This window comes from Babylonia areolata, chromosome 16 (genome assembly GCF_041734735.1).
Source record: "Babylonia areolata isolate BAREFJ2019XMU chromosome 16, ASM4173473v1, whole genome shotgun sequence".
In the NCBI taxonomy this organism is placed as follows: domain Eukaryota; kingdom Metazoa; phylum Mollusca; class Gastropoda; order Neogastropoda; family Buccinidae; genus Babylonia; species Babylonia areolata.
In genome coordinates this window covers 14,488,449-14,505,966 of record NC_134891.1, presented here as the reverse complement: position 1 = coordinate 14,505,966, position 17,518 = coordinate 14,488,449, and the positions used below count along the sequence as shown (strand labels likewise).

General features: G+C 40.8%; 1 protein-coding gene across 6 annotated transcripts in view; it reads right to left on the bottom strand.

Annotated features, from left to right (window-relative positions):
• Positions 1 to 588: 588 nt before the first annotated feature.
• LOC143291183 (uncharacterized) overlaps positions 589 to 17,518 on the bottom strand; it is an 88,800-nt gene continuing 71,870 nt past the window's right edge. For all 6 annotated transcript variants that reach the window (XM_076600901.1, XM_076600902.1, XM_076600906.1 and 3 more), the window contains 3 exons: positions 13,888 to 14,052; positions 10,522 to 13,509; positions 589 to 7,549 (listed from right to left, as the gene is read on the bottom strand). In XM_076600901.1, the coding sequence (XP_076457016.1) occupies positions 7,134 to 7,549; positions 10,522 to 13,509; positions 13,888 to 14,052 (3,569 nt within the window). In that variant the 3' untranslated portion in view covers positions 589 to 7,133. The remainder of the gene's footprint in view (positions 7,550 to 10,521; positions 13,510 to 13,887; positions 14,053 to 17,518) is intronic.

The window sequence follows — 17,518 nt, the reverse complement described above, 5'->3', positions numbered from 1 at the left end:
CAAACAAACACCCCATGTGAAGCATGGCAAAAACTGTGGGGACAGACATTTGAATTTGACATGGTAAGTATACCTAAACAAACTGGGAGTGGCAACAGCACATGCCTCCTGAGCTCTCAGAATCCAGCAGCATAGGAATGCCTACTAAGGTTCTGATGTGTAGGCATTCCGACCTGGCTTTCCAACCAACTTGGGCAGGATTGGGAAGTAAAGGAAAAGCATAAGCGGTCATCTTGCTCCAGTCCAGAGAAGAAGAAAAAATTGCTGCCTGAGTTTCAGTGTCTGGAACCAGTGTGACAGAAATCAGGGTTCTTCTACAGACCTGTGGCAAACAAAGTCCCTCTGTGGAGACCCTAAACACCACACCCTCAGCAGGGTGTCCTTGTGTAGAGTCCACTCCAAGTGGAAGACACTCTTGAACCTGCTGCGAGTGCCTGCTGAGGTTAGTAGTACCCCAATGTGTCTTGCTGAAAGCTCAATGCCCTTGCCTCACCAGCAAAGGAGAGCCTTGGACCACCGCATGAGGTTAACAAAGACGCCCCCCCCCCCCCCCCCACCCACCCCTTCCTTTTTTTTTTTTGTGCCCAAATACACAGCAGTTTTGAGGAGTGGAGTTGAACCCAGCAAACTGCTGCGAGCTCCAGAAGAGTGAAGTTTCACTTGGCTCCCATGACGACCAAATCATGGCTTCAAGGAGTGAGCCCAAATGGGCTCCCCATTCCTCATGAGGATGCATTGTGAAGAGTGCCACTTTAAGTATGGGGCCTTAGCCATTGCTGATGTATTTCGAGGAACCAATCTTTCAGACAGATGTGCATGACCCTGAGCTAAGCCCTCTGAGACCAGCCTAGTCTCTGTGCACCTTGAACTGAACACTAAAAACCTCTGATTGATCATCATGGACCATATGGCAGATGTCATCTGTATAAATTCCACAGCAACGAAGGGTCATCCCTAGTAAAATTCTGTAGAAACATCCATTTTGATAGTAAAATAATACATTAGCAGACAAAAAAAGGGTGGTGCAGCATGTGGTGACACGCTCTCACTGAGACAGCAACCTGAATTTCACAGCAAAATGTATGTGACAAAGAAGTAACACACAGTTTACACACATACTCTTTTATTTTATATCAATACCAGTCAGTTATCCCATTCAGTGCCACAGATTCTTGTAAGAAAGTGCTCTCCCCTTGCAAGGGAATCATGTGGATTCATGGGTAATCAATTCTAAAAAAAAAAAAAAAAAAAAATTTAAAAACCCCACAAAACTACAGGATATATTGAACAAAAGTAAACATTTTTGTGAAGGAAAATGAATGTTGATTCTAAATCCAGGTTTTCCCCAATTATTTTGAATGTAGATAACTATTCAAGCATTTCAAAATGAAGATAATAATTTCTATGCATTAAGAAAGTCTATTTCCACCTCCGCAGAATGACACCCAAAACAAAAACAAACAAATACAGCTGAAAACAGCAGGCTTATTGTCTTACTGTACCTGTAAAAAAATAAAACAGCTTGTGGTAACAATTACAAGCCTTGTAGTCATGTAAGTGAATAACTGCCACAGCAATGACAAATGTGAGTTCGGTTAAGAAAAAAAGTCTATAAAGTTTTCAGCTGTCAAGCTTTTCTTACAGCTAAGAGTATCCCCCTTTTGAAAAGAAAGCGCTTTGATGATATTCCCTTCTCTCTGGTTGTAACTGATCTAATAAAGTGTCTGCTGTGTATCCAGTTTGCCTCCTCTAGAAAGAAGTTGGTCGACTATCAGTGACGAAAGCATGATTAAATAAATATAATTTATGAGTTTTCTGTCCACTGTCAATCCTGGGTTTAATGAAAATCAGGGATTATTAGCCGTTGTCCATTCCATCAGTTGAACACTGTGAAAAGACAGTTCATGACCATGCCCCTTTCCACACCATTTGTCCAGGTTTTGACCTATTGTCTTACACCACTTGTATCTCTCTTCCCCTCTTCCCAAACTACGTGAACGTAATGCAACTTCACTGTCTGTAATAATCACCCGCTTAAAAATGATGTCTGATAGGCTGAAGAAAGTGTCAAATGTTGCTATCAGTTTCATCACTGTCGTCGTCATCTTCAAGTTGAAATGTATCATACATGATGGATCCATCTCTCCTCATTATACCCATCCATAATCATCTGCACAGCCTGCAAAGATGTTTAAATCTGCTGACCTGGACATCTGTGTCTGCTTGACAAAAATTCATATGCCTTATTGCATATGAGGCAAACCAACTTTCCAATACATGCTATATGTGATCCAGCTGGCAAATCTTTATCAAGAAGAAATGGGTCTTCCACCTGCATATGCTCATTCAATCTTCACTGTAAACACTGGGTAAAAACATACCAAGATAATCATTGAAAAATTTATAACTCAAAAACTATCTGAGTTGCGTCAACAAAATTCTATGACTTTGTCAAATATTTTTTCTTCACACACTCATTAAAAACAGTGCACTTTTGTAAAGCAGTTTCAATCAAGTAAAAATATCAAATCTATGTGTGGCATACATACTGGGCCAAAATGACCCCATGGTTTTAAAGAAGAAACATGCACTGGGCACACACTGGGGACATTTTGACCCACAGTCTGGTGAAAGCTATTGCAGGGCAAGGTCTGCATTGCTGGCAGGAGGTGATAAAAGATACATTGTTGTGGTTTGTGTTAGAAATGCAGGCTTGGAAGTGGATCAGCCACTAGTGAGGAGTTGGGGGAGGAAGGGTGGGGGTGGGGTGTCGTATAGTTGAAGAACCACGTGGACATAAACAAGTTCATACTTCAATTCATGCCAGTGTGTTTGGGCATTCATGCGCCTGCTACAGTTGTGTGTGTGTGTGTGCGCGCGCGTGTATGTTTGTGTATGTGTGTGTGCATGCATGTGAATCCTTTTCCAAGTAAGTGTGTGAGTGTGCATGCATGTATGTGTGCACATGCATTCAGTTCAGCTCTGTGACTGTGCATGTGTGTGTACATTTGGTAATCTGGCTCTAGATCCCAAATCTAAATTAAGTAAACTAACTCTCCATGAACTGTTATGCCAAGTGCAGCACCATATGCTGAATTTCAGCCCATGCGATTTCACACACTGTGTGTGTGTTTGTGTGTGTGTACATCACACAAATAGAGTCAGACAAAAGTTGGTCATTTTGTGTTTCTGTGAGCACAGTTAGTACATTCATTCCCACCCATGTAAATATCTGTTATTCTTTATGTTTGTATAGGGGTTTCTGTAAGTCTCTGTAATGTAGTGTATGTCTGGGTATTGAAAGGCATGGGTTACCAAAAGGCAGATTACTACATTCATTCACTTGTAAAGGAACAAAGCCCAAACAACAAATCGTCCCAAGTCCTGCTCTCTTTCTGTCCTCCCTCCCTCTCTCACTGTACAAAGGTGCACGTATCAGTCGTACATATATGTCGTGCTAACCTATTAACACACACATACACAGCGGCATGAAGTATGTGGTACTGTTCTTAGTTTTTCTCACGAAACTCAGAATGGAAGCTGGCCACATAATGGAAAACAAGACGCTGACCAGCCAACCACCAAGTTTATTTAAGATGTCATCAATGCTGATAGCAGCCGGCTAGCTGCTTGCTGTACTGCCTTCGCAGTCACAGTTGGGTAAAGGTTACAAGATGTGAGTACAGTTTGCCCCAGTATGTATGCTGTGTGAGTTTCACTATATCTACGGGTCAATAATTCCCCAGTGTGTACTCCGTGCAAGGGTTCTTTAAAAGCATGGGTCAATTTTTCTCCAGTTGGTTGGGTGTGCAAAAATTTATAATACGTATGGCTGGTTAAAAAGTATTTTTGTAAACCAGACAAATTCAACTAACCCTTCAGTCTCTTTAACGTTCACTGAACCAAACTCCGATGAAGGAAAAATCAGAATAGATGCAGGACATCAGTGGACGTCTTGTTGGGAATTTAGCTACACTCTGTGTATCCGAGATGTCAGCTTACTTCTAATATTAATAAGTACTGAACAGGTTGAGAACTTATTAAGTGGCCTCCTTTCAATATGTTCTTGTGAACTATTAATCTGATCCTCATCCTAACTTGCTCATTTCCTGTTCAGAACTTGAAAGTGTTAAATTAGGCATTGGCACTTACTGGCTGGTGTCATGGTAACTCTTTATATTGATGAATCTGGTTTGTTTGTTATGGGTGATAAAGATGACTAAGCAGGATGTTTGAGTTCTGTTGCGTTGTCATAAACATGAATTTAAGAAAGAAAACAGCCTATGACAAATGCTAAAAGGAATGTGCACACAAATAAGTCACTAAGAAGGCTGTTTTTACTGAAAAAAAAAGACCTCTTGGGCAAATGTAAATAAACAGTACAAGACCTTCAAACTGAGTGTAAAACACAACATTCTTTCAATAACTGGAGTTATATTCTAAAATTAAGCCCATCAGTCTGACAAGGTACAGTATCTGACACCAGATCTAATAATTTGTATTCTGAGTCAGATCCATTTAAAATGAATTATTTCCCACTGCACATTCTGGCTGATGTTCCACAAGGCAGAATTTTGCTGCTTTTGGCAGGTGCGTGGTTCAATGCAACTTACATACTGAGAAGGATAAATTACTATTTTAGCTAAAAATGAGAAGAAATAAAACAACTGCTATTAATCAATGTGTCAGTTTGTAAGGTAACAGTTCTAAAGATTAGTCTATTGGGGGAAAAAACAACAACAGTAAAACGACTGTGGAAAAATGTTTTTCTGCTGCACAATGTCTTGAGCCTTTCATGGATAGGCATTGTTATAACAACTGGTATACGTGGGGAAAAAAATAGTATTTTCACTTTTCAAGCCAAACTTGGTGTCATTAAAAGACAACATATTTTCAGAAAAAATAAATATATCAACAATTATTCATACACACAAAAATAACCAAAACTGGGTTATCACTTTGTTTACCCAAGTGAGCACACAACGTTGACAAAACACCATTGTGATGTGCTTTCCTTTAGAAAAGCATCCAGGATTTTCACACAGAGAAATTTGTCGAGACAACAAAGCAACAAGATACAATATATAAAATTTTTAAAAATTGGATGTTTAAAATGAACTGGTCATTAAAAGTGATTTATTTTAACAAGAGTTTGAAAATATTTAAGAAGCAGGATGCATCCTGACTCTCAAAGAAAGTGACCTTCCGCAGGGTTTTCTGTCACATCAGTTGCAGTTTGTTTGGGCAGCCACTTTCAAAAGGTCTCTCAATGGCTGGGTAACCATCTCACATGCATTAGTCTTTTTAGACAGCTTGTAAATAAAATGAGTTTCTAGAGTTTGTGGTAACACCTACCCTTCGATGTGCTTCATGGACCTGCATGCAACTGAGGCCACATAGAGAAAAAAACCAAAAAAAAACACCTACCCTTCAAGCAACCCTGAGAAGTTACTCCAAGGGAAAATGTCTGTCTCTGCAGGATATAATGCTGCAAGAGGATGTACCTGATCTATCACACCTGTGTTTTCCTTCATTAATATCAGTATTAATCAATGGCATCTAATACAGCCTTTATGTTGACACTTCAAAATACTCTGGTGGACACAGTTACAAAGTTAAATACTCCCTCTCCCTCCCCCTCCAAACACACATACAATGTTAACCAACGAAAAAAGAAAATATTAATGTGTATTATCAAATTAATTAGAATTGCAATTGCTGAAGGGACACAAATGTTGACAATACATTCATTAAAAAAAATTCAGACAAGATCAGGTTATGAATAAAGATATTATTGTCACCGCTGGCAGCCTTCTTCTGCTGCAGGAAATGGAAGCTATTCATCAGCAATGTTACCATCATCACAAAATATCTATGCTTGAAATAAAACCTTACAAACACACACATAGATGCCCCTGCCAACTCTTACTCACACCTCAGGGATATTTTCTCCTTTTCATCCCATCATTAAAAGGATGGGCATGCTTGTGACATATTTTTTTTTACAAAAAAAGCAAAAAATAAAAATGGATGTATGCCTTCATTATAACTTCTGTTTCTCCTGGAACACACATCCACTCCATTCTGAATGCGACCAGTGCTGATGTCTTAGTCAATGTTTTCATTTTATTGTTCAAACACAATTTTTCATTTCACTGTTAAAACAAACAAGGGAGTTCTGGTTTTGTTTCTGTGTACCTTTCAATAAGCTGTGTACAACACGATGAAGGGAAGTGCTGTGCAGTGACCAGTGTTGGATGACACTGTGTGCCACTGCACAAGTTAAAGTTTCTGGTGTTGAAACAAATTAAAGTCAAAGTCAAGTCAAAGTCACACAAGAACAACATGTTTCACCAAATGTCCAAATCAATCTAAATTCTGATCAAATAAAAGTGATTCCCAGTTTAATGCAACAACGAATAAACATACTGGCTTCAAATGCAAGAATGCATATGAACTTGTTAACAGACAAAATAAAAGTGATTCCCAGTTTAATGCAACAACAAATAAACACACTGACTTTAAATGCAAGAATACACATAAAAAATGTTAACAGACAGCTAACTGGCAACTGATGCCAGAAGCGAATCCAGTTATGATGACAGTGTTGGAATCTACAGATGTGTGGGAGAAAGTTCAGCAAAAATGAGAAATCCTGAATGCAGTCCATAAGTTTTGAACACAACTTTATGAGTTTCAATAAAATCAAGAGCTAATCACAGGAAGAAGCAGCATGCAAATCAGGAAATTATTCACAACACATTGCCTGCTTCAGGAAAGATCCTTTCACATTCCTTTCCATACACACACCGTGTAAGAGGCCTGTCTGGTTTGATCCCCTATCACCCTTCATACACTAAAATTTTCAACTTGCCACATGTCATTCTGCTCAAGCTCTGTGTTCTGTTACACTTGGTGATCCACAGCCATCACTGAGTCCACTAAGACCCAATTCGAGTAGATTTCTTTTCAGATTTTAACTCAGAAAAAAAAATTATCAGAAAAAGATGTTGACTTAAAAAGGTTTTGTTTTTGTTTTTAAATTTTTTTTAAACAAATTGGTAAGCTTAAAAAATGTTCCAAAACAACAACAAAAAACAACACAGAACACCATGAATACAGCTTACTTTTCATCACAAAATCAGCTTCACATCTTTACCAGAGCTGCGGAGACCCTCTGACTTTTCAAAATCAATGGTAGCATATGACACAGGCAAGATCTTCTCATCAGCAGCTGAGGAATGCCGACTCCTGTTCCGTGGAGACAACACTCCATCTCCAGAGTCTCCCAGGCTGTCTGCAGAGCTGAGATCCAGCTTAGCGTAGTTGAGACCCCCCTGACTGCTGCTGGTGGATCCTGACCTGTGGTGCTGAGCAGGAAGGCCCTGAGTGTTGTAGGGCTGCTGTCGGGACAAGGCATTGCTGGGGAAGGTCATCTGCTGACAGCCACTGAGGTCAGCAATACTGTGACGGGTGTGACTTCCTGTGTTGATGGGTACCAGCCCCGGGCCAAGGCCTGCCATGCTGCTGTTACTGCCACTGCTTTTTCCTGTGGAGTACAATACCATCAGACTTTTTAGGGGATGGAATGGGGTGGAGGAAATGGCGTGAGGTTGACAAGGAAGAATTTATGGATCAATGATAAAAGTAACATTAAGCAGGAGTGAAAGGTCTTCTGCCACTGCAAAAAAGGTGTTGGGACAAGAGGTACGTGAACATGCCACAGTTTTTTGTTGTTTTTTTATCCAGATAACTACTGAAGAAAATACTTCCTGATAATAATAATAAATAATAATGGAAATTTACATAGCACCTTTCAAAGCTCACGGCACTCTACCAAACCCGAATCAGACTATTCAAAATAATACCAAAGAAACAATATAGTAAGGTTTATAATGCAAAAAGAGGTAAGTACAGAGATGCCAACCCCTGTCAAGTGTTTGTAGGAAAGTCATTATTTGGTATTGGTCACTGTTGGGGGTACCCCCACTTCATATATGTTTTCTCTTGAAATTAAGGCTTTTGAAAAAGAAAAAGAAAAGAAAATGTTTCCAATAACAGTCAATGCCAGTATCAAGAAAAACATGCATGGACATCTAGATTTTAAGCAATTGTTGCTCAAATGACGAAAAAATGGTGAATGAAAACTGGACTGGCAAACGTGGTCTCCAACACCAGCTTGTTACAAAGCTTGAGTTACGTTTAAACAAGAAATTTTATTATTTACCATAAGAAAACTTATTTCTAAACATTATCCTGCACAAGTGAATCATATCTTTTCAATTCTTATTGTTGGACGCAAAATCGAAGCCATAACTGCATAACGTGTTGCATCAACATTGACAACGTCTCACTCATAAAATCCACATATTTCATCAGTTCACGGCGAACATCCGCACGTAAGGTAAGTAAAAAATAATGTTTCTTCATCATTATTCTTTACTTCTTTAATGTGAAATATTGGCAAACTTGTCCATGTTTTTTTTTTTATTTAAAGTAATCAAAGTGAACTGAATCAGGACAGCCATGACCAACGCCACTTCCTGTCATGTGTGGCACAGGTATTTGATTTATTATTGTTTTCAGAAGTTTAAAAGCTTGACTCATTTGATTTTATGCATATTCTTTGTGATTTGCTAATAACTGAAAGTGCTTATTCCATGAATATTAGAAAATCATTCTGTGTATTACAAAAACGAACTATAGGTAACAGAGCTACACAAAATTGGACACCATCGTATCACATTTGGTTTAGTGCTTCCAGGTTCGTGTTGAATGAAATGCAGGAAATGTGTACAATAGTTAAGTGTCATTTCTCCATTGCTGAATCAGTTTACAAGTAACACTAACTACTATAATGATTTTTAAAAGAAAAAAAGTATTTTTCAATTTCAATGTGAAAATTGTATTAGGTGTGCAAGAAACATTTTTCATCACCTGCAGTACATAATTACGACACCAAACTTTGTGCCATGTATGAATATAAAACTTTGTTTTTCCTTTTAAACTAAGTTTTTGCTGTACTGGTCACAGAACATATGTCTGTATGCTTGAATAAACACTGAGCTGAGAAAAATTAAATATATGTTAAAAAAAAAAAAAAAAAAAATTTTTTAATGATGCAATCTGTTATGTGTATGGCAGAACTGAAACACGTGGCAACTGTGGTGCCCGCTTGTTTACCATTGGAACTCACATGTCAAGACAATGCGATTTCCATTTTCTCTATCCTTTCTACTTCTGGCTGAAAAAACGACAACAAAAAATGCTTGTCCATACATGCAGTAGTTTGAAAAATACAATTAAAAAAGTTTTGATGTGAAGTGGTGTTCTAAAATGTCTGGCCTCAATTTTTGGTGTTCTATTACAAGAGACAGTGATGAAGAAAAATAGGGTTTTCAGGGATACACTGCAGGGGACTAGGTTAATGTGCAGCCAAATGAGGCTGAGAGTGAGCTGGGTACTGATTGGGACGATGTTGTTCCATTGTTGAAATAATATAAAAATTTGCTGTCAGGAAATTCAGAAGATTTCTAGCAGTAACCTGATGGGGTGTGATCTGTTGTTTTCAACATCAGAACTGCTGATTTTTGTGAAGACCTAGAGCCAAAATACAACCTTCCATTTGATGCACAACCATTTAGAACCACAAGCTGATTTTTTTTCTTTTTCTCTCTCTTTTTTTCTCCCCCCCCCCCCCCCCTTCTTTTCTATCTTTTTTGTTACGTTTTTTGCTGACATGCAAATTTTGAACTCTTTTTTTATTCTTGCATTTCTCTTCCATTTTTCTTTTCTTTATTTCTGGCTATATACAATCTGCTCAATTTGATGCAGTACTCATAAATACAATGGTGCCTCAATACAGGACACTCGTTCATATTCTGTTATTTTTGCGAAAATGTGTTTAGAAAAGCAAGCATACACGAAGAAGCGACGCAGAACAAAAGTAGAAAATACCCTTGAAAATGGAGTATGGCTGCCTATATGGCAGCGTAAAAAATGGTCATAAAGTAAAAACCCACTTGTGTACATACGAGTGAACGTGGGAGTTGCAGCCCATGAACAAAGAAAAAAAAAGTGGAAAATCATATCTTTTTTTTTCCTCCAACGAAAATGGTCACTGGGAGATTTTTAAAACTTGTCATATGGCAACAACAGTATCAAGAGACCATCAACAAAATTTAATTTGACAGCTTGCTTTTCTCAAATTTACATTAGATTTCAAATATATTTAACTGTATTAAAATTACACAGTTAAGTGTAGATAGGAGCATGCAGAAGAGGGATAAATCTGAAGGTCCTGGTGTGATCTTTTTTGATTTCCTATGTGAATGAATTTGTTAAAGTTTACCATGGACACAAAGACACACTTAAGGCAACCGAATTATTACCTGGACTCACTCTTTTAAATTTATGTATTGTAAACCAAAAATGGGAGGTGTAATACAAGTGTTGGGTCAGTGTTGTCATGTTTATACTTGATGGCACTGAAGGACAAAGCCTCAGTGTAAACCAACTGACCTGTGTGTGTATGTGCAGCTCCCACACTGCTGCTGCTGTTGTGCCGACCTCGTCCCCGACTGCTGGTCACTGGCCTGTCTCCTGATGCCATGCAGGGCATGCTGTCCAGTATCAGCACCCCAGGGTCCCTGGTGCTCACTGGTGGCTCACAGGGATTGGACACCTCTGGGGTCTCACCACCAGCCACTGCACAACTAGACTCACACCCAGTAATGCCAAGACCAGTGTTTCCACTGACTTCAGCACACAGCTTCTCTGAACTGCTTTGCTTGCACACTAACCTACTGGATTCTCCCATCAACTTTGTGCCAGCAGAGGATGTTTTGCCACCAGATCTTCTCCTGCTTCTGTTGTTTTCTGTTCCAGACCCTCTCATGTCTGAAGAATTGCCAGCAAGCTGCTGGACTTCACTGCTGCCTGACAACAATGTTTGTGATGTATCTTCTTGGCATGATGATTTGTTCACCATCAACCCTAATGGGCCACAGTCTGAGGGTACTGAAGGGATGCAGGATCTGACAACAGTGGGCAGGACTTCAGGGAGACTGACACCTACAGTAGCACCAGTCAGCTGGACCTCCGATTGTGCCGGGTCAAAGCGCATGTAGCCACCATCAACTGGCACTGGGGCCAGATTAGACAGTAGCGGCACTGGCACAGAGGGCTGATGGGAAGGAATGGAGTTGGAAAGTGAAGGTGGAGGAAAGGAACAGGAAGGTGCAGAGGAAGGGGCAGTTTGACACACAGCTGTACAAGACTGCACACACACAGGACACTCTGACACAGAGTACTGCGGTGCTGAACATAGTTTTACACAGGACCCGGTCAAGGAATGAACAACTGTCTGTCTATGATTGTCTGCTAAGCACACTGAAGAAGATACAGTTGTGACTGGTGAGATGGAACACTGTGGTGGGCACAGCACTGAAACAGTGTCTGTCACCTGCTGCTGGATGGTGGGGAGAGATCCAGAACTGAGGGACTGCTGGCTACATGGGGGAACAGATTTCAGCACTGAGTCCTCATTAGGACACACAACTGACTGGCTCTGATCAGGCCATACAGGTGCTGGTTTGACCACAGTGGGTGTGCTATCAGTGGATGACAGATGTGGTGGAGCTGATGAGCCAGGCTGTAGCTGGCCAAAGGGTGGGGGACTGGCAGTAGTAACCTGGACGTCAGCTGTCTGGCCAAATGTTGAGGCTGATAAACAATTAGCACCGTGAGCTATCATAACTGGACCAGACTCTTCCCGACTTTTTGATCTTTTGGCTCCAGATCTCTTTATTGGTTTGATCACTGTAAATGTCTTTGTCTGACTGCCTCCTCCAACATCCATAGGTAAGTAACCGCTGGTGACTGGAATGGATGAAACTTGTGGCCTGGATGTTGAAGATGAAGCAAAACTATTGCCTGACTCAAAGCCTACATAGGCAACCTCCTCTCTGGCTGGAATGGCATCAGGTCTCGCCCGTGTCATCTTGATGCTGCTTGAGGAGGGGGAGGAATCACTGTCACACTTGGCAGCTGTGGGACAAAACTCAATGTACTCATCATTCCCATCCAGGGAGCTGGGTGGGGTGGGTGATTTCCTCAACAGCTTCCCTGGTTTGGAAACACTGATGCCAAATGTTTTTGAAAAGGAACTAGACTTTTGTCTGGCAGCTCTAGAAAGTTCTTTGCTCTTCTTACGAAAGTCTCTGCCCAAGCTTCCAAACTGCTGACCACCTGTGGTACTGTAAAGAACCCCACTGCTTTGCTGAGTGGACTCTGATTTTTTGGAACCATGTTTCCCAGAATCACTCTGACCATGACGTAAAGAAAAGAATCCTCCACGCTTTTTTCCTTCTTTGCCTGAACCAGATCGATCCTTAGGGATTGAGCTGGATGAATCAGGAACATTCTCCTTCCCACCTGCACTGCTTGAATGAACAGAAACAGCTGGTTCATACATGATATAGGCCTCAGCATTTTCTGAGGGGGAAGAATGGGAAAGAGATTCTTTTTTTCCTGCTCCATCAGAAGAATCAAAGTTGACATACAGTAAGTCCCTGATAGTGGAGGGGATTCCCAAGGAAGTATTTGGAACATCTGAATCCCGAGATTTTTCACCACTGGTGGCTTTATTGATGGGGTATTTGAAACCCACAGGGGACCTGTGACTGCCTACAGCCATGTCAACATACCCTTCATGCTTTCCCAGGGTCATGTCCACATATCCTTCATGGTCTGATCGGCTGCCACTCACTGAGCTTGGCTGAGGGGAAGGAGTTAATCGCTTTTCTCCACTCATATCCATGTACCCCAAGTTGTTGAGCTGTGATGTCTTTGTACGAACTTCTTGTGACAGTTTCTTTAGGGACTCACTTGAAGACACTTTGAGGGAATCCAGGGAGCTCTGAGATGTATTCTGTGACCTCAGAACAGCCTCATGGTTCAGTCTTCCCATGCACTCAGCTAACATCTTGTGTCGTCGGAGTGGCCGTGTACCTTGTCCATGACTAGATGAGCGTGGCCGATGACCTTGTGCTAGTGAACTCTGATTGACACCAAAGCTGGACGCACGAGGGCGGTAACTGTAACTGTCACTGGCTGTACGCGGTCGATAGAAGTCCAACTCCATGAAGGCGTCAGAATCATCAGACTTGAGGGACATGCTGAGTGGACTGGCACTGGGTGTAGGAGAGTCCATATTACTGCTCCTTCCACTGCGATGATGGTGAGGGTGGACAAGGTGGGGGGCGCTGCAGCTACGTCCATTGTCAGACACATTGTCCCCCCCTGACATGTCCACATAGCCGCTGTTCAGGGCTTTGCCAGACTTGACAGGGCGTGACCCCAGGGAGTAGGTACGCAGTGGAGGCTGGGAGAAGTCACTGCCATCATCAGACAGCATGCACTTCACTCGGTCAGGTTTCAGCTGACTGACATCACTGCCGAAGGAACTTGGGTTGAATGGTGGTGACATGGGCACGTAACCTTCATTGCCTGGGCAAAAAGACTATCCTGTTACGCATGACTCAGATAGGACTGGTATTTGTGCACTTGATTAAATATTAACTTCAACACATATCAAACATCTAACATCATATCTCAGAAATGTAAAAAACACACCAACCAACCAACCAAGAGGCTACACCTTGGTTCATGTGCATATCCTCCAGACAAGACATGAACAAATCAACAAAAATGCCCCAGCCTGTAGAAATTACATGCATTAGAATTTACAATACTGAAGTAACTAAAGTAACAATAAATAATTATGCCTGCTACCCTCTCACATGTTATAACCAGAATGACCAGAGATAATGTATTCATGCCTTGTGTTGAAACAACACCTAAGACAACACTGACAAGGAAACTCACTTCCCCCTTCCTTCACAGGTGGCAGCACATTGTGGGAGGTCATGTCCATGTAGCCATGCTCTCCATGACCTGGGTGGATGGGGATGGGGGCAGAGCAGCAGCGGGTGGAGGTCATGGGGATATATGTGGACCCTTGGTCTGACTGCCCCTCCTTCATGTCTGCTCCTATCAAGCAATGTGGAGGTCACATTATGACATGGCAATCATTTGAAGACTGTAATGCTACAGTGCCAACTTGCTGTTGAAGTCAATAAATTTGGAGGTTTTCTTGTAGTATATACATTGTTTTGTGTTTAACTGTTTTTTCTGTGTATACAATGACAGAAATTTTGCTGCTATTGGTGAGTGTTTACCTGTATGCCTCAACAGGTACATTTGTCAGGATGATGTGAATGAGAGTGCTTATTTCATACCCTGTATCAGAAAAACCAAATGCTGAGGCTGAAAATGGTGGGAGAAGGCACCCGGCTGTCGTGGTGTTCAGACCAAAATGGTTACAGATCCAAAATGGCTGCTTATAGCTCCACTGTTTTGGTACCCAGCTATTGCCCCAGTCATTTTGATATCCCTAACCATTTTGGTATCTGGATACCAAGGTCATGGATACAAAAATGGTGGTCTTCAGTCCTAAGGTAAAAAAGATAAACACATGAGACTGCATAAAACCTATGTTCAATGTTCTTCTGTATTTATTACCCAGTGTTTCCCATAACGCACCATTGTGCGTTCTTTACGCACACAATTCTGAAAAGGACCCCCCAGTTTTCAGAACTGTATGTCCCAGGGACGCACATGATTTTCCTGAGAGGTTTTAATTTATTGGTTGATCTTCGAGACCACTGACTCTGCAGTAACACAATAAATGAAGAGCAGACAATATCAAGTGTTTGGATTGTGTCCCTTGTTTTCTGCACCGGATAGATTTTCAAAGACCTGCCTCATATGATTTGACCAAAGTTTTCTATGATTCAAGCCCCCAGACTGTGGTACTTGCCAACCGCCAAACCCAACACACACACACACACACACACACACACAGGGCAAAATCCAATAAGCACCACACGCATTCGTCACTGAAGATAAATTTTCGTTGCACTTAACATCAATGCTTTTTTGGCTGCAGTCATTATCCATCATTTAGATCAGGGATCAACATCTGAAGTACAATAGATTTGTCCACTTTACATGCATGTATTATGTAGATCAGGGATCAACATCTGAAGTACAATAGATTTGTCCACTTTACATGCATGTATTATGCTTTGTTCGAACGCGTGAACTGATTTCCATTCCTGTCCAGTCACTTTTTGCAAAAATAACTTTTTAGCAACTCAGCTGACAAAACACTTTGTTGCACCCAAGTGCAACACAACAAAAACTTTGTGGCAAAGTAATAGCATCAAGATGGACGTAATTAGCAGATGATGTGGCAATTTTTTTTTTACGCTGATCGATATGACCGCAGTTATCATTATCTCTGTAGTTTTAAACACGTAGACCATGAGCGCGTGCAATGACACACAGGTTCTCTCAATCACTCACTCAGAGCTGCATTGAAAAGAATGCATGTGCATGCACACCTTTACACACACACCTTCTCTCTCTCTCTCGCTGTGACGGTTTATGGATATAACAAATATCCAATTCAGTGATTCACCATGCACCTACTGAATAATTTTTAAAATAAAATTTTCTATTTTTGATCGCAGGAGAACCCCCCAAATGTCCAAGTGCAGAATTCTAGTTATTTGCTGCATAGGGTCAAAGGATTTTGCCTAGCCCATGTTGTGTTTTAGCTTGTCATTTTCTTGACATATCAAAATCAGCAGAGAGGCTAGCTTTGTCAAACCAAGTAACAGTGAAGTTTATAATATCTCAACGGCAGAGAGACTAACACTGTGGCTGCGATAGTAGCATTTCACAATGAGATAAAATGATAGTTCAAATGACAGTGGAAACTAAGAACAGGCTGACTGAGAGCAAGAAAAGTCTTCAACTTGACTAAGCATTATCCCTGTGTTTTTTGTTTTGTGTAAATGATTGTTGAAGTGGTTATTTTTAATTTAACATGGGGACCCTTAAAAATCCTGGAAGGACCCCACTAAATTTACACGACTGGGACTCTTACATTTTATCTTTATAGTTTATGGGAAACAATGACCACATGTCCATGGTCTTAACACACTGAGGAACTTGTACAGTGTACAGTTATGCTGGCAAAAATCTGATTAGCCATTTCATGAAAATATTGTTTGTTCTTTGGAGCAATGCTGATACAAGACTAGTTATGTTTTATCTATTCTGGTTTGTTATTCAGTAACCGACAGAGAGCCTGAACCAGCCAATCCCGAACTGATGCTACCAGTGCTTTCTTGCCCACGAACCCAGCAGGTGCACATCTCATTAATGTCAATCTTATGTGCACCCAAACACCTGCTCTGCCACTTCAGTCAATACTGACATCACAGTTTTGATCATATCAACAAAGAAACAAAATAAATGTTTTACAAGTAAAACAAACAAACAAAAAAACACACACTATATGATAAGTCTTTCACTTAAAAACAACAACAGGAAAACCTGAAAAGATTTCACATTGTCCTGTCTTCATCCAACAACACCTGTTCACAACAAAACGACGAAAACATTTCTGTACGTCATACATGTCCAAAACTCTTTTTGGGAAAAGGAAATGTTAGCCAACGTGGAGTGATAGCCTAGAGGTAACGCGTCTGCTTAGGAAGCGAGAGAATCTGAACGCACTGGTTCGAATCACAGCACAGTCGCCAGTATTTTCTCCCCCTCCACTAGATCTTGAGTGGTGGTCTGGACGCTAGTCATTCGGATGAGATGATAAACCTAGGTCCCATGTGCAGCATGCACTTAGTGCACATAAAAGAACCCACGGCAACAAAAGGGTTGTCCCTGGCAAAATTCTGTACAAAAACCCACTTCGATAGGAAAACAAAAAAATTGCATACAGGAAAAAATACCAAAAAATGGGTGGCACTCTCAGTGTAGTGACGCACTCTCCTTGGGGAGAGCAGCCCAAATTTCACACAGAGAAATCTGTTGTGATGAAAATTAGTAATACAACACACATTTTTCAGCTTCCTTCCCTTTATTGTTGCATTCAACAGACAATAACTAACTCAGTAAATCCAGCTGTTCTCAACTTCCTCTGATAACTGAGCGACATTTATGGAGCGGTGTTTCCATTTCAGTATTTCCGTCCTAACAGTGACAAACTTTAGCAACATTTTTAACATTGGCACCACGCATTTTTGGTTTATTTTCTGCTGATTGGGGGCAATTTTTATATAAGAAGTTGTATCAGGCCAATATTTTACCATTGAAAGTCACGTTAGAGAAGTGGCTGTAATACAGTTACATAATAAAGTGTGTCAGTTGTGACGGTGCAGGTCACATCTTTGAGGGAGTCATAATTGGGAAGGTCAGATTGAGGAGGTTCCACTGTACTGAAATATGTTTTCATCATAATTCCTGCTAAAAGTACCAAATAACTTATTTATGTGATCATCTCTTCAACCTAGTTTGCATGATTTTGCATGCACATAATTACTACCCCCCTTTAACCACATGCATATACAAAGTCACAGAGAGACAAAGA